This window comes from Lathyrus oleraceus, chromosome 1 (assembly GCF_024323335.1).
Source record: "Lathyrus oleraceus cultivar Zhongwan6 chromosome 1, CAAS_Psat_ZW6_1.0, whole genome shotgun sequence".
In the NCBI taxonomy this organism is placed as follows: Eukaryota; Viridiplantae; Streptophyta; class Magnoliopsida; order Fabales; family Fabaceae; genus Lathyrus; species Lathyrus oleraceus.
The window spans coordinates 329,372,509-329,397,507 of NC_066579.1; the positions used below are offsets into that span (position 1 = coordinate 329,372,509).

At 43.5% G+C, this 24,999-nt stretch overlaps 1 protein-coding gene across 1 annotated transcript; it reads right to left on the reverse strand.

The window, feature by feature from the left end:
* Positions 1 to 9,401: 9,401 nt before the first annotated feature.
* LOC127133940 (NADH-ubiquinone oxidoreductase chain 1) lies at positions 9,402 to 10,035 on the reverse strand (the record flags this gene model as incomplete). The annotated part of the gene is given in 1 exon segment (XM_051061769.1): positions 9,402 to 10,035. A coding segment is annotated over 1 exon segment (142 nt), but the record flags the coding sequence as incomplete, so codon positions are not given.
* Between the last annotated feature and the right edge of the window lie 14,964 nt (positions 10,036 to 24,999).

The window sequence follows — 24,999 nt, forward strand, 5'->3', positions numbered from 1 at the left end:
CCTCTCATCTTTTTATAATTCAACATCCAGTTAATAGAGAAAATACCTACTCCCACCTCGACTGAGAAAGAGATCTAAGGCTTCTTTTAAGAAAGTAAAGCAGGATAGATGGCCTGCCCTAGCTCTCAATTTTTTTTATATTTTGCTATCAAAGGAGTGCTTTCATTCCTGCCACCCGCTTTTATATTGGCTATTCCTTACCGGCATCTCAAGAAAAATCTTTCATGATCCATTCTTCCGGAATTGGATAGAGAATAGTTGGGATATTCCACTGGAGGGAGAGGCGGGGGTGACATCAGAAGTAGGATCGTCGAAAGGATAGCAAACATAACATTGAGAATTGACTCGTCGGATTAACCACTTAGACAGAGAGTTCCCCATATTCCATTTCATTGGCAACCGAAATAAATCTAAACAGCGTGCCCGGAGTGAAGGAAGGGATTCAAAAATGAATGGAAAAGTCAAATCAATGAAAGGCCCAGATGTAGCCTTTGTGTGCGGAGCAAGCCTACACTGGCTGACATGAAGAAAATGTCGACACCGATGAAATGTTTGAAAACATAAACAGAGGAAGGGAAGAAGTCACTCTCAATCCAATCTAGCAAGAAATGCTATACCGATAAAGTCAAGCGAGAGAGCTCATTAAGAAAGAAGGTCGTCCATCTTCCATCCGCCTTTTTGTTTTAGATAGGGCGAGGCTAGTACGAGACTCCAAACCACGACGGATCTTGTCTTAGGAAATATAATGGGACAGGAGGCCTATCTGACCTTTTGTTTGATTCCATTTTCCAACCCTTTCTTTAGAACCAACCTAGAATGCAAACAAGGAAGGAAAGGGCTGAAATCTCCATATCTGATCCAGCAAAAAAAACCTGACCTTAGCAGTGATAGAGATAGCATAGTTGTAGACAGGGGGAGGGCCCGGATTACCTTTTCTATTAGAATAAGGAAGGGAATCGCTTTGATTGCTTGCGACATCTTATCGATGCTCGTTAGCGGTGAATTCTCTCAAACCAGGAGTTTCAAAAGCGAGCCTACGAGAGAAATTAACTTTACATACTGATATAGCATACCGAAGGGAAGGCCTAATTGTACCACTCCCCCTGACCTTCCGCCTGAACTGATAGAAGTTGGCTTGAGCTGAGCGTCTCTTACAAAAAGGTGCCCTAGTCGCCTCGGTGGAATGCATTGAAGAAAGGAATCTACTCTCAACCTTTCATTTTATTTAATAGAATGGTAAGCCGATCTTATTCTTTTATACGAGTAAACAACTTCTGCTCTAACTCCTTGAGGAAAAAGTCTTGCATCTCGCCCAACTCCTATAAAGCCCACCCTCGAAGGAGAAAAGGAAGTTATCAGCACCGATGTTACTAACCTTATGCTTCGCCAATCTTTATATGCCACGGGGAATCGATCGGTTGAATCTATTGTAAGCCTATCTTCCAAACCCCGCATCAAAGTCTTGTCACCGTGCCCGCTTGGGGTTGGGGTTTGTCTGAGTAAGGAAAGAGCTCGTAGCCACGTTATTGATCTTGTCTTGTTGATAACCTTGAGACCGGCAAAGACTGCGCTCCAGCTGGTGGTGAAGGAAAGGGGGAAGGAACTACAGAATAGAAGGAGCTGGACATGAACCGGCACAGTCTTTCTGGTGAATCGGTGTTGTTTGCATAGCACTCATAGGCTCTGGGACTGATGACCTTACTCTTCTAGTCTTTTCCAGTAAGCCTTGTTGGATGAATCATAGCTCTTGTGCTCCCTCTTTTAAATATCCCTTTGTTGTCTTCGTAACCGCAGTGAGAGTAGGAGCTCAAGCAGTTTCCGTTGCAAGACTAGCCGCTCTTGAGTAAATAGCAGCTTTTACCGCGCTTGATGGTGAATAAGCCTTGGAATCCGTGTTGAGAAAGCATCCAATTGCTATTACAAAAGCATATCCCTTATCTAATTAGAAGGAACTTCTTTCCGACGAAGTGACAGCGGGGAAGGAAAGCAAGGGACTGATTACACTAGTCAGACATGCCCAGAAGAGGAGGAAGGAAAGGTTGGTTGCACGTTTTTTTTTCCGTGTGGGAGTAATGCCTCCCTGCCGATTGCTTTATCTCTCCCCTATCTCTCTCTAAAGGGGGACTCAGTCCTATCAACATACATAGATCTTACCTCTATTGCTGCATAGAGTGATCTTCTTCAATCACCTTTCAATCTCCGAGTTCGAAGGGTAGAACAAGGGAAGGTCAAGGCTTTCCTCTCATTACTCTTTCCACGGCAAAGTCAGCATCTTAGCCCGAAGAGCAATGATTTCTTCCTCTACGTCTACTGCTATTGATGTGCCGGTCTGGCATTATTAAAACCCCCATGTATCTATTGTTTAACAGCTCAAAGAATCCAACTCCAGCAACATATTAACTGATATAGATGGAACACGCCCCACATTTTTAGGACGTTACTATCAAACACATATCCTACCTGTAAAGGGAAGATCGGGCAAGACCCTTATCTGTTCTTCTCATCTGTATCGTACTCTTTATAGAGAATCTGTCAAAGATATACCTTTGCAAAAGGCAATCGGCCGGAAATCGATGCCTTACAGCATAATCTTGGACTTGGCTTAGCTTCCTCCAAAAAAGAAAAAGCTAGTGGTAGGCTACAAATAAGTGAAATTTAGGTAATAAAGTAACTAGTTATCTCTCAAACAGCGGTTACGCCTTTTCCTAATGCCCTTACTAAACCACCAACTGTGGTTATCCCCAAAGACCGGATAAGGCGCATCTATCTAATAGCGGACGATTTTCGGAAACTTCGGAGTCTTTTCGCCCCGCTTGAGAAAGAAAGAATACATTCCTCACATCTGCACAGGCCTATGGGCTTTAGCAAGCCCCTTTCCAGTCGTGGCATATCATTTCAAAAAGTTCAAGGCATATCACTGTCAGTGCGCTGTCGAAAAAAGATCAGTAGGATGATATAGGAGCATACCACAATAAGGATATTTTTGTACGCCTAGGCAGTGACTCTTCCATGTCAAATAGTCTTCCAGTTGAGATTTACAATTCCGAGTTAGATTCTAATTGCGAGAAGGAGGAACTGGACTCCGATTGTGATGGCGACTGCCTAATAAGAATGGAGAATAGGGTAGGAATGGAAAGGGATAACGGCGGATAGTGAGCTGGATCCCCGGGGTCGCTTGGGAGCATCTTCTTGCTCCTGAGGATCATTATTTGATTTCATGGAATATAAGGTTCTGAAATAACGTAGTAAGTGGTTAACTTTGTTTACTCGCTCGTTAGAGGAAGTGAACGGTTGGCTCGAAGAGGGAAGAGATGCGCGGGGTCTTTCTCTTTTAATGGCGGAGAGAAATGGTAACAATTCAATAGACTTGCCTACAGACCCTACTTTTATAAATCATACAGGATAGGGGAAAACTTAACTTCCTTCCTTACCGTCAACCGACCTATATTCGCTGAGATAGTATTGGTTCTATTCATCTGACCATACTTCCATTCGGTGTTAAAGCTGCGGAGCGGAGCTCGAGGGATGTCTTTAAAAAGGTCAAGTTTTTTCTTTTTTTAGACGCGGTCGAAAGAATACCTGAGAGAAGGATGGGCACTTCTAATAGTAAGCGTAGGCCCGTCGCCCTAAAACTCATACCTGTGATTAATAAGAATAATTTTATGAGTGTCCCCGCCCTTCTTCCTGTATAGAGTCTGTCAAACTCAGTTGTCTTAAACGACATTGGCGCGGTACTCTGATCTGATCTACTCATATCAGAGTACGCCACTCGTGGTCAGAGGAGAGCTTGGAGGAGAATGGGAGAAAGCTTTTAGTTCGCCTTCATTCCATAGCTACTTAGTACCTCAGATCCCTTATCCTTTGAGAACTACCACTCAAGACTGTTGGATCACTCATCAATGTCATCAGCTTAAAATTATGGCTTTGGGGAAGCCGATGCTAACTTGGCTGACACTGACATCGAGAGGAAAAGGCTTCTTGATGGCATTCTCGGCCTACAAAGTTCTTAACTAAACTCTGGGATTTGATAGATAGAAATAAGTTCTGCCGTCACACTATCTGGTTCAGGAAGTTCTCTAGCTTGATTTGAGCTCATTGGCTCACCAAGAGTCATTCCTTTATCGATGGGCAATAAAATCAAAGACAACTATGAGGTTACAGAGGGGAAGAAATGATAAATTGAGAATAGAAGCTTTATGTCACCAGTTCGTTAGTAAACTGGGACGCGTTTAGCATGGGTAAAGGTCGGTGAGAAAGTGATGGATGATTTGAGGCGTGAATTCCACCAAGCACAACTCCGGCAGGGGAAGCTGTAGCTTATGGGGTGGTCGTGGTATAACCTTTATAGAATATCCTCTCCCCCAGGAAAGCTAACTCAATAGGAATTCTCTCTCTCGCCGATGCTATTGAATCCGCAGCTGTTGGTCTTACCGGTCTTGGTGGTAGGGATATAAGACCAACAGTGGTTGTGTAACTCCCCAATACTTCACCCCATGTTTCAAGAGGAAGGTCTATCTTTCAGCTCCTCCCTAAAAAGTGGAATGTACTGCTTCCTTTCACTTATCGTAGGGTATGAGAGTGGGTATAGGTTTGAGTACGGTGTACTAAACTCAATAGCTACAATAAATCATTGCTTGAGTTTAGGGCTGTGTAGCCTGGTGTTTGAACCTTCCTCTCACCTTCTCCTTGGCTTTTTCTCATGTGCGTTGGTGATGGTGCCTTACTAGAGGAATGTTTAGTGAGAATTGACCTCTCCCTCTACCTATGTCACTTCTTGTGGCACTAAAAAGCGATAAGGGCAGATGTTTCCCCCGGGTCAGGGGGTCTTCCTACTGCAACTGGTGTTTTAAAATCTCCATAAAAGAACCTAACTCCTAGGCCTGTGCAGACTCTTGGCGAGGCTGTTCCAAGCGTGTAGGCCCCACATGTTGCTCATCTCCCCCTGTTGGTGGTCTGTCTTACAGTAGCAATGGACGTAGAAGGAATTCTTTGCATGGCTTTTTTTGCATGAGAAGGTTCAATAACATTCACCTTAGTGGGACCCCCCAGCACCATCTTTCCTTAGTCAATACTAGATGGATTCCCTATTGCTATGCTAGCTTCCTTGGGAATACAACCTTGCACTGGTTTAGGCGGTATCCGGGCCCTTTTAGAGGCAATAGTTGACTTCCCCTTTTTGTGGTCCCTCGAATATTCTACAGTCTTGTTACCTTCCACAGAATTCGCAGGAAGCCCCAATAGCCTATCCTCTTTCTAGCTTGAGGATGTAAAAGTAGTTCTTGTCCGTTCTGTCTTTATCTGAGAGTGAGGGTAGTAGGTGTAGAAGCCTCGCTTTCTCTCTTTTGTCCAACTTGACTTCTTTCTTCCACATAGGCCTCCACAGGAGCCGCTAGCTCTCTAATGAAATCAAGTCCCGGATGCAGTAGAGCTAAAATCTCACCAGAGGAAAAAACATTAATTCTTCCGTCTTGAAAGAGAGTGAGCAAGCCCCATCCTCTTGGGAGTTTCCAACCTAGTCCTAAGGGCAGGGTTTGCGGGTAGGCAAGCTAGAAGCGACAAAGCCGATTCTTATCTTAAGTTTAAGTACCCGACCAGTAGTATGACCTAATCGATTTAGTTAACTTCATAAAGATACAGAATTCCTTTCAATTCAGGGGAACAATATATGACAATTGAACTGAAAACTAAAATATCAGTCTCAAGGGAAGTTAGTACTTTCATCAGCCGAAGAAGGCTGAATATGATCAATAGCTTGATTTAACTCCAGCGAGCCATAGAGCAGCTTTGAGGTTCCGAAGCGGTAAAGACCATACAAGAGTTTAAGGCTCACGGAAATTCCAACTTGCTTTGCGGGAATTGAAAGCCTCTTTGCTATACTAGCCCTTGACCAGTGAGTGAGCCTAGACTCTCTCTATTCGAGTGAGTTCCACTTCTCTTGAAGCGTAATACCTTACTGCTAGTTTCCTATTCCCGAATCTAAGGGTTAGCTTTCTACCTCTCTTAAAGAGGGTCCTCGTAGCGCTTTCCTCTCACTGTTATTGCCCGGTACCCTAGCTAGATTAAAGTTCTCCTCCCCATTCTTTTCATGGTAGCAATGGATTCGGAACAACTTTTGACCGCTTAACCACACTACACTCAGATTTATTCAGTCGGAAGACTGCTATTGAATTAGCGCTTTCAAAGAGCGACTCCACTACTATTGATAAGTGCAGCTAACCTCTTGTTAGCAGCTTCTCCCGTCTTTCGATCAGACTCTGAACACGAATTGTGTCAGAAATCCGTCGTAGGCTGGGATCTTCCCCTATAGTATTAACCAAGAAGCGCCTATATAGTTCGCTTTATCGTTCTCTATCTGGTAATAAGGGGTGGGTTAATACGGGAATCTCTAGGGCCGCGGGGGGAACTTCAGGAGCATCAATGATAGGTGTTGGGGCATTGTTGCCTACTATAGGCGGGGACGGTGGTCCGTCCACTCCCACCCCATCGCACGGCGCTATAACCATAAAGTGATCCCCCACAAAAGATAATGGTACCAAAAGGGGAGTCAGATGATGAGGATATTCCCACATATTAAATAGTGGGGTGAAGGCGAAACTAGTCAACACATTCTAATAATACCGAGAAGAGAATGGAGGAACCCACTGATGGAACTAAAGGGGAGGGGAACTATACCGGAGTTTACAGAAGCAATGCGGAGATAGCGGACTGAAAGCCCATTGTGGAAGGTGACCGAAAGAGTGATGTTTTTGGAATGGAAGCTAAGAATTAAGAGGGGTCAAGTACCTTTAGCGCAAATACGGAAACCAGCCGCAGCAAATGCTAGTCAGATACCGTACATTTTAGGCCAAAAAGTAAAAAGTTAGAATAAACAAAGAGAATCATAAAGGAAAGGGAAAGGCCGAAAGAAGAGGCATGATTCCTTTTCACAGCCCTTTACGTTGTGTGATGATCTCCTCGGGGGCTTACTTAGCCCCCATCCCCATTGTCAAGTGATGGAAGATCAGACTAGAGATCAAGCACAACGGACGGTATCTGAAGGGTTATCTTGGTATCAGATCAATTGAATTAGCTAGCCTACCCAAGGGATCAAGAAAGGTAAGACCTACACTAACAGAGCGAGCGAGTCTTCTAGTGAAGCAAGAGTATACACAGTAGGTTCCATTGGAGAAGGAGCTCACAAGCCGAGTCTCTCCGCGGTAGCCGTGGGAATTTCCTTTTTTACAAGTCTGGAAAGAAAGTTGGGACAAAGGCTTCCTTTCCTAATTCCAATCGTGACATCGGTAAGAAAGTTTGGTAAGAGTTTTCGCAGATATCCCTATTACCGGGAAACCTACAGAAGTAAGAATGGGAAGAGGAAAAGGAAATCCTACGGCTTGGATTGCTCGTGTGTCCACGGGACAAGTCCTATTTGAGATGGATGGTGTAAGTTTGCCAAATGCTCGACAAGCCACTACATTAGCGACGCATAAACCATGTTCGTCAACCAAGTTTCTTCAATGGTCGTAACGTAATTGGTTAGTGGGGAAAAACCAGGTCGGGACTCAAAAGAATTAGGCGAAGGGTTTGTTCCTGAACGAGGGAAGTGGAAAGACACTAAGGGAGAGGGATATACTCCTTTTTGAATCGCCAAAATTGTACGACTGTTCCAAGCGTACGACCCTGATACGTTACAGTTTTTTTCGGATACTCTTTCCAGGCGTACGACTGTTCCAGGCGTACGCCCCTAAATATAAAGCGCAAAACAACCAGATTGGAGACCAAGGTGAACAATGCGAATAACAACAAGATGGATCCCCACACAGAGTTCCTTGTTCAGACCATCAAATATCACTAAAGCACCTTTTGGTATGTATTGCCCCCTAAAGATCAGATCCACCAGATGATAAACTCCATTCCGCACTGCTGCTGAGTCATCGGACTTATCCACCAAGGGATTCGTGTAATTTCTAGGGATTGCGTTGGGGGAAATCTACCAAAGCTAGGCAAATAGATAGACTCCTTTCCCACTGGCTGCTAAGGGAGAGTAAGAAAAGAAAATGATTATTTTTTAATCAACGTCTCCTTTTCTTTTGGGTATGCAAGTACTACGAGTCCTCTCACTACCAACCAACAGACATCATTTGGCTGGTCTTGTCGGTATCAACAACAAGAAAAAAACAACCAAACATAAACAACAATTAATTATGGCTCTTGGCCCAGACAACGTCCTAGGCGTCGGGGAGATCAAAGCAACAAGGAACGCCTAGACGACGTTTTTATTCCTGGGCTACAGTAAGCAGATCGATAGGTCGTTCTGCCCCTTGTCCCCGAATATGGGTAATATGTTCTAAAAAATTCTTGCTTCAATCTGACCTAGCTGGCGAGCGATCCCAGTTCGCGGCAGAGAAGAAGACAGCAAGCGAGCGTACCTTTGTTCGCTTCTTCTCCACCAAGCACAGAAGTTTAAGGATAACTGTAGGTCGGTGGCTACCTAAGGAAACTCCGATTTGATCCTCCCCCCAATGAGATGGGAGGCATATACCTCATCCCGATCACAAGGAGAGGTTCACCATGATGGGGTACTTTTTTTTCCCTTCCTTAATTAATGAAATGCATAGGGGACCATCCTTTTGTTGTGTTGCGGCATGCTCCTAAGATTTACGGATTAGTAGGGGGCATCAGGCCCTACTTAGTTGACTGACAATGACAAAGGCTTGCGAAACTAAGTAGGGCCTTTTGAATTGAATCTTAAGTAGTCTATCAGCGGTGCAAAGCGGCTTTGTTCCCCTTTTCAGTAGGGGAGTGAAAGGTTAGGTTAGACCTTAGAAAGTCAGCGAACAACGGTTCTTCTATGTAGGTATGGCCTTCCCCCTTGACTCTCCTAACGTCGAGCTAAGTGACTTCGTAACCTTTGCGTAGCGTGGTAGAATGAAGGCTACACACTGACGCTCTCTTATCTATTAGCCTAAGCGTCTTCGCTAACTCGCTCGCCTACTATACCCTACTATACAATACATTAGTAGGCTAACCCATAGGTCCTTAGTAGCGTTGACAAAGAAGAACAGCCGGTTAAAAGACAGTGAATCTTTTTCTATAGATTTTTCTAAAAGATTCTATAATAATGAATAATATATTTTATATAGGCCAGCTTGACAAGCTACCCTTCCTCTTGATCTTAGGTGCGAAGATAAATATCTCTTTTTTATGACTTCCACTTATCTATCGATCCCGGCCCAGAAAAGTGACCGACCAGGGCCCTATTTTTGAAAGAAAGAAAGGCTTTATGAGCCCTAGCCCTGTAAGCCTACACCTGTGTAGAGTAGATTGTTCAACACCTGTGGCCCAAACCCATTTTTGACCTATTGGTCCTAGTATCATAGGCGACCGAACGGCCGCCCCCTAATTACTAGACCAACCTGTTGTAATAATTCCATAAACACCTAACGAAGATATTGCAAACAAATAAAGTATCCCTATGTTCGAATCTGACAATACCATACCACAATCAAAAGGTACAACGGCTCGAGCGACCAGACTTAACATAAATGTAGCCACTGGAGCCATTCCAAAAAGGGAGAAATTAGCACTACTTGGTGAAATAGGTTCTTTTAGAATCAATTTCAAACCATCTGCTAGAGGTTGTAACAATCCGAACGATCCCACTACATCAGGACCCTTTCGACGTTGCACAAAAGCCACTACTTTACGTTCAGCTAGCACTAAAAAGGCTACTCCTAGTAGAAGTGGTAGAATTATTCCAAGTATTTCAGCTGGAATAGCTATGTACGTTTTCGATTTTCTATTCACTCATGATCTGGCTTGGTCGACCCAATCATGATATTAAAGGATGGGACCTTTTCTCGAAAAACCATGTATCTCGACATACGGGCATTCTTTTCGATCTTGTACCCAACAAGAAAACGAATGCGCGAACGCGGCTTTCGCGCAGCTCAATCCCTTGCTTGTTTGCTTCACATAGGCTACACAAGCGGTACACTTAACACCAAGCCAATCTCGAAGAAAAAAGTTAACTACACGCAACTACATCTGTGAACTGGGAGGGACGGGATCTACGCTACTAGGGTAGCTTGAATCTACCAACTTTCTTATTTTTTATTCAATTTCCGCTTCGCCCTTTTACAGGGAGCAGGACAGAGAAGAGAAGACTACATCGATAGGAAAATATTTAAATTGGGAACGCTTCTTTTCCTCAACTCAACATTATTCTCTAGGTCAAGCCAGCTAGGCCCTCTTCTGTCTATCTATGTAATAGAGTGCCATCCCGCTTCTGCCAGAATCGAAGCCAATACGTGGACACTTAAATGATTTGGTTCACATCTTTCAATGCCTTAAGTTCTTACCCGAATGACCGAATTCCATAGTAAATTCCTAAACCGGAAAGATCGTCCCAAACTAAGAGTCTACCAAACCCAAACAAGGATCTTCCCAGCCTTCCACCAAAGCCACAACACTTCCTGTATAACCATCTCCGCTCACAGAAGGATAAGCGGACTAGCCGGCTGAAAGGCAAAGAGAAGAACTGCCTACTAAATTACAACTAACTAACCGCCTGAGCGAATTGCCGATCTCTTTCCCCAGGGATGATCTTCCTTTCATTCTGAAAGGCCTCCATCTTGCATTTTCACGCGCTCAATTGGAATTGGTTAGGTAGATATGAGGAAAGATCTGTGCTTTATTAATAGTCATGGGGGTCTGTAGGCCTCATTGTCTTGTTGTTGTGTAGCTACTATTTTCGAGTGTTGGAGCTCGGGATTTCCTTAAGCGAGTTCAAGGATGTGACATGAAGGTAACCTTAGGTAAGGAGCTGACGAGAGAAATAGGTCTCCACGTCTTTTGGTAGTGGAGGACAGAAGGCGAACTTAATTGAGTTGTGGTCTTGTTAGGGGGGCTCTAGTAAGGTATGGGGCTTTTAAAGGGGGGAAATTAACCCAGTCTAAGCCAGGAAAGCAATGCAAAGCTAGACGAACCCAGACAGAGAAAGATCGGGCTTAGGAAGCGGGATGACATACGAACTATGCACAATTCTGTCACGTACGGGTAGACCAGAATGTAGACCTATCATTCCTTAACCGGGATGGATGGTAAAGCCCTTGAAGCTGAATTGGATCAAAGGTTGCGCATCTATCACCTTGCAACTTCTTTCGTAACAAAGCGAATGAGTAATCGGCCCGAAGAAGTTGCTTGAAACTGTCTTGGAATCCCTACTCGCCCATGTCGGGATTCAACCTAAGGCTTGTTCGAAGTCTGAATGAATGGATAATACATAAATAATATGAAGCACAATCTCCAACTCTTAACCGGTTCTTTGCTTGTTCCTGATGCTTCAATTTATGTAGGTGTCGCAACGCGAAAAATAACCGGTGGGGAAATATAGAGCCGCCACCGATGCTATTCATCCTATGTCGGAAAGGGAGCGCAGGACTAACCTAAGAAAGGGAAAGGAACGGTCTTACGACCAGAGATTACAAGGTACGGGAGTCGGTTACGCAAGGGGAAGGATTAGCACCCCATCACGTCCGCCGTACTCGACGGGATCCACGCTCAAAAGATAGCTCAAAGGAAAGGAAAAGGCTGCTAATAAACTGCTCAAAGAAACTGCACAAACTGGAACGATAAATAGATGGGGGAGAGAAAGAAGACGGAGGAAGTGGACTCGGCAGGATGTTGCATCCTGGGCCTACGTAGTTTGTCAGAAACAAACATCAGAGTCAACGTAGTTCGGGAAAAGGGGACATGCTCGCTAGGACATCGCGTCCTATGCCTACGTATCTTCTTTATCCAGAGGAGAATCAGAGCACTCGTAGCTCGGCTAACGCACGCCGAAACAAGACACCCAAAAAGGGACGCTGAGACATCAAAAGAAACTCCCAAAAGGAAACAGAATGCCAATACATGGACTTACACCCGACTCCCAGCAATAACAAACGCTAACCAGCGAACACCAAAGAAAAAGGTTATCAGAACGAACCCCAACAAAGTAACCAAATACCCAAAGATGAACCCCAAGTGAATAACCATCGTCATAAATGAACCCCAATATGAACCCCAAGTGAATAACAATCATCACAAATGAACCCCGAAGATGAACCCCAATATGAAATACAATCATCACCAATGAACCCTGAAGATGAACCCCAATATGAAATACAATCATCACCAATGAACCCCGAAGATGAACCCCAATATGAAATACAATCATCACCAATGAACCCCGAAGATGAACCCCAATATGAAATACAATCATTACTAATGAACCCCGAAGATATGAAATACAATCATCACCAATGAACCCCGAACGGATAACATGAGAAATCCCCCAAGGTATGAACATACAATGCACACACGCGCTGAACAAATGGGTACTCACACCAAAGAAAGCAAATGCCATAAACAGAGACACGAAACGGTAAACACAATTTGAGAACACGGGTGAACACACGCAAAAACAAAGAAAAGGATGCCCGGAGAGATTGCCCTCAACCTCCTGCCTACGTATCTTATCTGGTATGAGAATTAGGGCGACGTAGTTCCCCTTACCAGGGGTAAAACACTCTCCTAACCAGAGACCAGGGAAACAACAAACTAATAGGGAGACTAAGACTCGAGCCTAATAGTTGTCATGCAATCAATATCCCTAAATTGAGGTCTCTAACAAGAACTTAACTCATCCTGGAAGCGAGTCAACTCAAGTCTAAACTCTACATACGTTCAACTTCCTCTGAAGTTAATCGTACGACTCCTACAGAAATGGAGATGAGAAGAGGAAAGCAAATAAACACACCAACGCAAGTAAACAACCATCACACACTATATCCATACAAGAGGCTCAAACAATGGGTGGACTTTAGTTAAGAGGGGTCATGTCAACCTCGACAAACAAGCCAAACTGTAAGGGGTAACCTGTAGCTCTTAACCACTAACATTGAACGTCAGGGTGAAGCTGATCAAACTCTAAATGAGGATGAGACCTCATGCTCTTAACCCTGGCCAGGGTGAGCTCATGACACAGAAAGCGTGGGGATCCAGAAAGTGGGATCCTTTTCCACTTGACAGACTCTGGACAAAGATCTGGGGCACATGTTTAGAAGCATCAGCATGTAGTGCGAGCATAAATAACGACACACTGAATAACGGGGAATCGGTTACAGATCCCTACCTTCCGTCAATTGCCTCTTCTCTTGGAGGTCTTATCAAATATAACACATGCCTCTTCTTGGAGGTCTTTGGGCACAATTTTAAACAAACACAAACAGAGCCTCTGAAGGAGGACTTGCCAGCAAAATGCCTGCCAAAAATGTGACAGGACTTCAGACTACATGAAGTAAGAAGCTAACTACCTGAGTGGTGTGTCAACCACAATCCAATGCTCAAGAAAGAGCTAAAGCAAGTAAGCAACTAAGGTACATGTACAAAGACTAAACAGTTAGTACTTCAGTCATAAAACCAGAAGACAAGCAGTGAAACCCTCTAACAGTTACACAATTCAATGCATAAATGCCCTAGCACTCAAATGAGCTCATGAGCTCACCACATCAAATTAAAACCCTGCAAAACAAAATAGGTCAGAACTCAATGCATTTTGTATCTCACAAGGTGAGACCAAACCCAATCATCAATGATGAGTATCCAAACCTGAAACAAGAGACAAAGTTAGTTTATGTACATCCAATCAACACAACAAAGCATAAACAAACAATGGCATGAGATGAATTGAATCAAAATCACTCCAAGTCAGAAGTAGGGTCCTTCAAATGACCACCCAATAATCTATACTCCAGTGATCCAAAATCAACCATAAACCCCTTGAAATCCCAAGTAGAACAAGCTTGCACTCAAAACTTGCTCACAATGGCTTCATACCTCTTCAAACACTTCTTAAAGCCTCTAAAGGATCTGAGAACCCCAAATAAACTCCAATCAATGATCACAAGCCCCAAACATAACCATATGAACCCCTAAACATCAATCACCATGGCCAAAGATCCACCATACTTCAAATACCATACAATTGCTTCAAAAGCTCCAAAATGGGCCTAAATCACTTCAACAAGTCACCACAAGCCTCAAACCATTCCAAAGCTCACAAGTCAGTAAGATCATGCTTCTAAAATAATCTCTAATGAGTCACAAATCCAATTTATAAGCCCATCAATTCATCTCATACCAATAAGAACCTCCAATCCCTCAATACCTCATAAGTCTCCTTGAGAATTCACTTGTGTTCCCAACCTTCAAATAAGTACCAAATAGTGTATGACTTGAATGAATGCACCAATCAAATGACTTAAGACTCACAAACCAGGTATCAAACCAATGAAAAAGAGGCAAAGGCTCACACTACAAAGAAGACCCCAAACCAAGTCAAAGAATAGACCAAGAGCAAACCCTAAAATTGGGTCAAAACCCTAGTACAAAGACAAGATTCAAAACCTAACCAAATGACCAATCCAGGACCTATCCTTTTTCACATCACACATTCAAACACTCCCTCCAATGTCCTCAAAAAGACCAGCATCAAATCAATGATCAAGTGCCCCAACTTGCCTATGTAATGTAATGACCAAACATATGCACAAAATGAACTTCCAACTTAGAAAATTCATATCAAATCAGAAATGCATGCAATGACTTTGAGATTTTTTATATAAGTTCTTTATGCCATGAATGTTCAATATGCAAAAGATCAAGTCCAAAATGATGTAAATGCTATGTGAACAAAAATGCACCAATTCAATGTCAAAAATGTGACACAAATTGTCACATTTTTCTCTATGTGTCAAAAATGATGATAACATGTGAGAAAAAATCCAAACCAGTGACCAATAATTCATTTCATGTATGAATGTCATGTATGCAAAAGTGTGTATCAAATGGTTCAAAATTGAGGATTTCAGAATACATTGAATGCACTAGGTCAAATTGGCACAATATTGATTCAAAAATTCCCACATAAAAATCCAGATATAAAAAATTCTTGAATTCAACACCATAAAAAAGTAGACACAAATACAAAACTATGAAAAAAAATTGGGACTCAATTGGACAATTTTTGGATTTTTTATGAATTAAACAAAATGACAAAAATAATTGAAATATAAAAAAGAAAAAGAGGGAAATGAATATTTGAATTAAATCAGGAAAATCACAGGCCATTGGATCTGGCGCGCATCTGAGATCAACGGTCCATGTTCAAACTAATGAAACGCACCGTTTCATTAATCCAGTCACCCACCCCAGTCAGCGTTCAACGCTCGCGTGGCCCCAGTCAACAAAATCTCATCCAATCGAATTGCCACGCATTGCACCACATGGCGCCCACTCAGCTAAACCCTAATTACAACACAGACGCCGGAGCTCCGCTCCAGTCGTCTTCCCCGACGAGTCCCCGGTGGCTCCCACGGCGGCGCCACCCTAAAATTTCCCAGAATTTCACCAGACCACCACTATTCCACTCATTTTTCCATGTTGATTCCAAATATCCCCTTAGATTCTCCTAATTCTTCCTAGGTTTTGCAATTCGAAGAGAATAAGTTTCCAGATCCAAACTTCCAGTCAACATGAAATCCTTAATACTCACTCAATCTCAATTCTAATCATATATCCATGACCTACACATCACGATTTTCCATTCTATAACCTAAAAACAGCAAAAGGAGAGAGTGAAAATGGAGTCACCTGAAATTGGAGATCTCTGAAATCACGATCTCACGAGCTCAGCTGCTCCAGATCAACTCCTTTGAACTTCCTTTGAAGCTTTATGCAAAAAGAAACGGCTGAAACCTCTTGATTGCGCCTCAATTTCTAAATCCGATCATCATGATAATGCACTTGAACTGCTTGATTTCTTGAGGAATTGCAACAAACGATGGATGATTCTTGCTCAATGAAGTATGAGGATCAAGAATCTGCAATAATCTTTGAGTGTTGTGTGAAGAAAATGCAAATTCTAAGAGAGAGATTTTGAGAGAGTTTCTTGAATTCTAGATCTGAAAAGTTAGTTATGAAGCTTGTGATTAGGGTTTCCCTATTTATACTTCTTGCTAATAACACTGGTAATCATTTTAGCCACTTACTAATCATGATTAGTGAGTTGTTATGCAAATTGCAAAAATGCAAATGGAGTTCCTATGGCCATAATGCACGTGCTCAGCCCCATGCTAGGATCTTAATCCACTCAAGAGCAACCAAGGGTCAAGATTTGAAGGTTGTTTTGCTTGCATCTTAAGCCAAGAATGAATGGTGAAGATTTACTTCATTTTGAACATGTGTGAAGCAAGGAACATACACGCCTCTCTCATGCATGGCAATGGCTCATTTTTACTCAAACATGGTCTATGAAGAAAGCTGAAGTGAAGCCTTGCCTTGGTTCTTTGTGAATCTTGATTTGTAGCATGATATCATCCTTAGAACAAATGTGAAATAATGTGACTTTTGACCATGATCCCTTGAGGCTTAGCTTGCACAATTGAGCCAAATGATGTCATTTTGAGATGCCTTGAACATGAGAAACACTTTGCAAAAAGAATGAACCAATTTGAAGCATTGCATCAAAAGTTATGCCATTTTGAATTTCCATGCACACTTTGTGATCAAATGACCATAACTCCTCAACCATTCATCATATGGACATGAATTAGGACTTTTTGGAAAGGGGAGACAAAGATATACAACTTTCATGTTCACCAAAAATCCATTTGACACTCCTTTGATATTGGAAAGTCAAGTTGAAAGTGGACCAAAAACTTGTTAAATTTGGAAACTTTGAATTATAGGTCATTTTCCATTTTTAGTAACTTTTGCCATGACCTTTGAATCTTCAAGATGGATGCTTAAAATGATGAATAGACCCCATTTGAACATGATTGAGGTGTCCCAACTCATTTCCCCACCTCATAGCCCTCAGTTGACTGCACAATTGACTTTTGGTCCTCAAATGACCTTGAAATGTCTTGACCAACTTGAGCCTCTACCACTTGGTGAAATTGCTTCAAAATGAAACCCTAGCTCATGTAAGCTCCTTATAATAATCATGTGATCCTCATCCCAAGAAAATACCTCATCTATTTGAGAAACCCTAGTTGGAAGAAATGCATTGACTAGGCTTGACCAGAGGCCACAACCCTAATCCAAAAGAACTTGAGGATGAACTCTGAAACCCTTGATGATGATAGAACCATGATGATGGTGATATACCCTTTCAGATAAGATGATGCTCAATACCTTTGAAGAATCAAGAAACCCAAATTGGAGCCCATACCCTCAGATGGTCGATGATCAATTCATAGAGACCCTCAGGCTTGAATCACCTAACTTCCCCATCTTTTGAAAAGACTTTGGAGGATGACGTTCTCATTTTCATATGAGATGCAAAAATGCAATGCCTAATGCCCTAAAACATGAAATGCAATGTCCCAAACTAGTCCCAAGAAGAGGAGGGAAAACTTTAAGGTCTTACAGCTGCCCCTATTCAATCCACTGTGAACCTGTCGATATGAACAGCCCCGGCTTTCAGATGATCAGGGTGAAGAGTGGTTGAATACCAAGAACAAACGAACAATTTGCGCTCCACTGGAAATTTTCTTTTTGTCATTATTTTTTGCTTTTCTTGAACCCCAAAAACTTCTTTGATTTTTCTTGGACCCCTACACAAATATTTTTCTTTCGCGCGGATGATCCCCGATCACCGCATTTGAACCCCGACAACTTCATCTCAGTCTTGCTGCCAAATAATGAACCCTGTTCTCCATTTGAACCCCAATTTCCTGACGATAACTCTTGATCGTCGTTGTGAACCCCATTCTCCAGAAGACACCCGGTGTCTCCTTTTCTCCATTTGAACCCCGTTCTCCATTCTCTTGTGATAATTCCGTTGGCAACGTCGGAAATAACACCAAACACCACTCTGATGGCGACATACCAGAGGGCACACCTTCATAACAGGAAGGTAACATGTGCATTTCTTCCCTTGAAGACACCCATAACGACTTCTCTTGGCCTCGCCAAAGTCTAAGGTGACACATGATCAGAAGACAATCCTGAGGACCTCATCCCGGATACAATCTTCAATTCCAGTCTCCATCTCCAGTTGAACCCCGTTCTTCAGAAAATGCCCAGCACTTCCTTTTCTCCTGGTGGACCCCAATCTCCGCGTTGATCGTGTAACGTGCTCCAATCTTCATTTCCATCTCCGCACGACGAAATCTCTTCCTCCAATATCGCGCTACTGGGGAATACTGTTGATTCAAAATCACTATGCCAAACTCCTCAGAGTAACATCTTCACCAACCAGCTAAACCAACTCTTAAGCGGTAACCACGGCTCGGGACTAGCTTATGCTTGCAATGCCGATGCATGAGTTTTACAGCGTAATGCTCCATAACCATGGAAATGCTACGCAATTAGTTATGCAATATGCTATGCTTCTCTAAATGATGAATGCATAAAAAGTATCCCCCTCAGGGGACGACACGAGCAACTCTGTTGAGGAACTCGATATCGCTCGAATCTCCAACCCTGCTTGGGATAACACTGATGTCGGGGAAAGAGTAATCCTCACTGAGGATGACCTCCACTGAACTCGATCCGCTGGGGGAAAGAAAATCTACAAACGCACACCCCTGCCGGGGGAACAACAACCTTCAAGCCTGGCTGCTGAGGAAACACCGACCTCGAACCCGCTGAGGAGATACGGAATATTTGACACGGAACACTCGTCGACTCGTCGAACACTGGTATTCCCCATCTAACCACAGTGTCAATTTTCACTTTTGAGAGCTCCCAGACTCATCCGGTCTTTTCCGATTCATCACCTAGTATTCTCGACTTCTCCCTACTTCAAGAAAATCGACCTCCACAGATTCGTGCCAACTCTCCAGTCTTTAGACTTTGAAGAGTCTTCTTGATTAATCCTCTAGGATTGTCATAATTCTTTCGTCGTCTCTACACCATTCTTCAATTCCTCGTCCCTGATTGGACCTCAAAGGAATCTTTTGTCAAAAAGAAACGCTTCGCACCACAACCTGCAAGTGAGTGAAAATAACCAACAACACCTGCAAAAGAGATCGTCAGATAAAACGTGCCCCAGGCGCGCCAAAATTTCAACACCCAGGTCACTCAACCTTCCGAATAAGATTTCAAGTTTCAATCCTCTATGCATGCATTGGAAGAGACCCCTATATCTCAAAATGCAAAGATTCTTATCAAAATAAACAGATGTTTTTGCAATCAAAACGGTAACGAAAACAAAAACAAAATTATTTGACTGAATATGCATTTTATTGATTGAAAAAGGGGGCTCGTAACTGAGCAGTACACAGGAAGCAATCCCTGAAAAGAGGTAATTGCGCACAAAAGGAAAATCTATCCTAATGGCAATGTGAACCCGTGATCTCATCAAATTCCAACCCGATTACAACCCATATGTCCTCAAGACTCTCCGCGCTTTCTGCCTTCCGAAACAAGATGCTTCCGACCGATCTCCGCTTTTAGATTATCCATGTGTCATATCCAAAGTACAAACGACCATGCTAGACGCAGTTGTTCGTTTCACTCCCTCTTTTGCCTGGACTGCCCTTTCGGGTTTTCAGTCCACCGGGATACCCTTTTTTGCCCAAGCCACCCTTGTGGGGTTTTCGACCTGCCGGGTGTACAGTTTTTTTTTATCCCTAATTTTTGCCCGAACCTTTTTCATTTTCATTTTTTTGGTTCGCCGGGCTGCCCATTTTTGCCTGGACTATTTTATTCTTTCCGTCCAGCGGGTCTCTTATACGAAGTATTTTTTAACTGCGTCCGCATTCACAGGGGATGGAAAATCCTCACCATCCATGGTCGTTAACAACAAGGCTCCGCCGGAGAAGACCTTATTGACCACGAATGGACCTTCATAATTGGGTGTCCACTTGCCCCGACGATCGTTCTAAGGAGGAAGGATCCTTTTCAACACCATATCTCCCACATGGTACACACGAGGTCGCACCCTTCGGTCAAAAGCACGCTTCATTCGTTGCTGGTACAACTGCCCATGACAAATGGCCGCCAACCTCTTTTCCTCAATCAGGCTCAACTCTTCATACCGAGTCCTTATCCATTCAGCCTCTTCCAATTTCACATCCATCAGGACTCTCAATGACGGAATCTGGACCTCAACTGGTAGCACAACTTCCATCCCATACACAAGCGAGAAAGGTGTTGCCCCAATAGATGTACGCACTGAGGTTCGATACCCATGCAACGCAAACGACAACATCTCGTGCCAATCCTTATAGGTCACAACCATTTTTTGCACAATCTTCTTAATATTCTTATTAGCCGCCTCGACCGCCCCATTCATCTTTGGACGATAAGGAGAAGAATTGTGATGCTCGATCTTGAACTCCCGGCACAGTTCTACCATCATCTTGTTTTTAAGATTAGAACCATTATCAGTGATGATTCTTTCGGGAACCCCATATCTGCAAATGATGTCTCTTTTTAGGAACCTGACCACGACCTGTTTCGTCACGTTTGCATAAGACGCCGCTTCCACCCACTTGGTGAAGTAATCAATAGCCACTAATATGAACCGGTGCCCATTCGAAGCCGTAGGCTCGATCTTTCCGATCATATCAATGCCCCACATAGCAAACGGCCACGGAGACGATATCAAACTCAATGGGTTTGGAGGCACGTGCACCTTGCCAGCATAAATTTGGCATTTATGACATTTTCGCACGAAGTTGAAACACTGAGCCTCCATTGTCATCCAATAATATCCAGCCCTTAGCAACCTTTTCACCATCGCATTCCCGCTGGCGTGGGTACCAAATGATCCCTCGTGCACCTCTTTCATCAATTGGCTTGCTTCTTTGTCATCGACACATCTGAGCAAAACCCAATCAAAATTCCTCTTGTATAAAACCCCATCTTCATTCAGATAGAACGCCATGGCCAACCTCCTCAGAGTCTTTCGGTCCTTCTTAGACGCTCCCTCGGGATACTCTTGGGTCTCCAGATAATGCTTGATGTCATAATACCATGGCTTTTCATCATCAGGCACTGATTCGACAACAAACACATAAGCCGGTCTATCCAGCCGTCCCACCTCAACACTAGGAACTTGATTCCACCACTACACTTTAATCAAAGCGGCTAGAGTAGCCAAGGCATCTGCTAAAGGATTTTCTTCCCTCGGCACGTGGTGTAATTCCACCTTGGTGAAGAACGTCAACAATCTCCTCGTATAATCCCGGTATGGAATTAAGTGGGATTGATGCGTATACCATTTCCCGTTAACCTGGTTCACAACCAAAGCTGAATCTCCATAAATAACAAGGTTCTTGATTCGCAAATCAATCGCCTCTTCGACGCCCAAGATACAAGATTCGTATTCAACCACATTGTTGGTGCATTCAAATGTTAGTCGGGCAGCAAAAGGAATGTGGGATCCCTTCGGCGTAACCAAAACAGCACCAACTCCGCTACCATTCACGTTAACGGCCCCATCAAACATCAGAATCCATTCGGACTCAGGGTCAGGCCCCTCCTCCGAAATAGGTTCCTCACAATCTTTCGATTTGAGAAACATGATGTCCTTATCGGGGAACTCAAATTTCATTGGTTGATAATCCTCAATGGGTTTCTGGGCGAGGTAATCAGACAATACACTCCCCTTTATTGCTTTTTGAGATGTGTACTGGATATCGTATTCAGTCAAAATCATTTGCCATCTCGCAACCCGTCCGGTCAATGCTGGCTTCTCAAATATATACTTGATCGGATCCATCTTGGAAATCAACAAGGTGGTATGAACCAGCATATATTGTCTCAGTCGGCGAGCAGCCCATGCCAAAGCGCAGCAAGTTTTCTCGAGCAGTGAATATCTTGTTTCACAGTCGGTAAAGTTTTTGCTAAGGTAGTTAATTGCATGCTCTTTTCGACCAGACTCGTCATGCTTCCCCAGTACACACCCCATAGACCCCTCGAGGACTGTCAAGTACAGGATTAACGGTCGCCCCTCCACAGGAGGCATCAGAATCGGAGGCTCCTGCAAATATTCTTTTATTTTTTCAAATGCCGCTTGGCAATCATCATTCCACCTGACCGTTTGATCTTTTCTCAACAACTTGAATATGGGTTCACACGTGGTTGTTAGATGAGATATGAACCATGAAATGTAGTTCAATCTACCTAAGAAACCACGAACCTCTTTTTCTGTCCTCGGTTCAGGCATTTCTTGTATCGCTTTTGCTTTAGCAGGATCAACCTCGATTCCTCTTTCACTTACAATAAACCCCAGCAACTTGCCGGACCGCACTCCAAAAGTGAACTTATTCGGATTCAACCTCAACTTGAATTGTCTCAACCGGTCAAACAACTTGGCCAAGTCTACCAGATGCCCCTCTTCTATTTGTGACTTCGCTATCATGTCATCGACATAGCATTCGATCTCATGATGAATCATATCATGAAACAAGGTCACCATAGCTCTTTGATACGTGGCACCAGCATTCTTGAGACCGAATGGCATCACCTTATAACAAAAAGTGCCCCATGGCGTGATGAACGTTGTTTTCTCCATATCATTTGGCGCCACTTTAATTTGATTATAGCCAGAAAAGCCATCCATGAAGGAAAACACCGAGAATTGAGCTGTATTATCTACCAACACATCGATGTGAGGTAATGGGAAATCATCTTTCGGGCTAGCTCGGTTCAAATCCCAGTAGTCCACACACATCCTCACCTTTCCATCCTTCTTCGGTACCGGCACAATGTTCGCGACCCAAGGTGGATAATTAGTGACAGCTAGGAAGCCAACATCCAACTGCTTCTGTACCTCCTCTTTGATTTTCATGGCCATCTCGGGTCGAGTTCTGCGCAACTTCTGCTTTACTGGGGGACAATCTTCTCTCAATGGCAACTTGTGTACAACAATATTGGTATCCAACCCTGGCATATCTTGATAAGACCAGGCGAAGATATCAACATACTCTTTCAGCAGTGCTACCATTCTGCTTTTGACATTCATCTCCAAAGCGGCCCCAATTTTTACTTCCTTTCTGACCTCCTCGGTGCCCAGATTAACAATCTCAACTTTCTCCTCGTGCGGTTGAATCACCTTCTCCTCTTGTTTCAACCATCTGGCTAACTCTTCCGGCATTTCACAATCTTCTTCGCCTTCTTCTTCGGCGTGATAGATCGGGTTGTCGAAGTCATATATGGGTTTAACCGAATTGTCGTCAATGAGATCCGGAGCATAACCGCATCTGCATGAATGTTGATTCATGCATTGCTTTAGGGTCGGAACGAGACAAATTAAAAGGAAGGAAGATAAAAATAAACATTGCCATTTTTATTACATTATTTTTTAACTGCAAAAATAAATGAAAAACAGAGAACACCGCTTTTAATGCGAAAAACATCCGTTTATTAATGATGCAAATACTGCAAAATGAAACACAGGAGGGGACCCTTACAATGGACCATTACGTTTCGGGCAAAACGTATGGCTTTCATGCAAACAGAATTAACAAACAGAAATACTACTCTTCACGCAGAGTGACAATGATGATCTTTTCGGCTTTCCAGTTCTGGATCTCCATTCCTGGTACGCACGGTTTTATCCACGAGTCGAGCTCGTAGTCACTGTCAGTCTCTTCACCCACATCACAGATATGGCCCGGATCTACCATTCCAGCACTGGTGAATGTGAACGGTTGACGACGACCTTCATTCTGTCCAGACGAGCCTGGGCCTGACTGATAACCAATCCCAAACTTATCCTCCTTCACCGCAACATCTATCACTCTTCCCCAACCTGGGGCCTCTCCACTTTTCACCACCTCCACAACCTGTTTATAAGAAGCAATGGACGACTTCTTCTCTCTTTCGGCGAAAATGGCATTCTCCACCTTGACGGTTTCAAACGCCTGGCTTGGTGTTTCGAATATTTCACCGTCCATTTCCACATACTTAAATGATGACAACTGGCTGACAAAAATATCCTCTTCACCGCAAACTGTCATGACTTGCCCGTCCAAGATATACTTTAACTTCTGATGTAGAGTCGATGTTACTGCCCTAGCAGCATGTATCCATGGACGACCCAACAAACAGCTGTACGCCGGCTGAATGTCCATGACACAAAACACAGATTTGAACACCTCAGGACCAATCTTTACGGGGAGCTCAACTTCCCCGAACACATCCCTTTTACAGCCATCAAACGCTTTAACCACCAGATCTGTAGGCCTTAAAATCAATCCCTCACAATCCAATTTAGCCAAGGCCTTCTTAGGCAACACATTGAGTGACGAGCCCGTATCAACCAAAATATGCGAAAGCACAACTCCTTTACACTCCATCGAAATGTGTAGTGCCTTATTGTGATTGCGCCCGTCCATAGTAAGATCGAGATCAGTGAAACCCAACCCATGGCTGGCATTGACACTCGATACCACTATTTCTAATTGATTGACTGTAATCTCCTGCAGGACGTAGGCCCTCTTCAAGATCTTCAACAAAGCATCTCTATGACCTTCTGAACTCAACAGCAAAGATAAGATCAAAATTTTGGATGGAGTCTGCTGCAAATGATCAACAAGTTTGTACTCAGACTTCTTAATAATTCTCAAAAACTCCTCGGCTTCAGCGTCAAACTCATTTTCCGGCTCAACAGGCGCCTGTACCGCTCTAGGAGTATCCTCATTCACCACCTGCTTTCCTTTTTCCCTGGCTAAAGCCTCGGCCTTATCTCTCTGTTCTTTTTTACACCACCACCTCTCAACGTGTTAGGTGCAAACAACCTCCCGCTGCGAGTGAAACCACTAAGCCCGGCATTGTCCACCTTTGAAACGGTGGTATCAACTGCAACATGATCTTCTTTCTTTTTCCCATTGCAATACACATCACCACCATAGTCCTAGGGCACAACACCATCACTTTTATACGGAATAGGTCCAGGTACCATGATGGTAATTGGAGTCGCATCTGCCGGTCCTGACAAGTGGACAGGATCGAAAT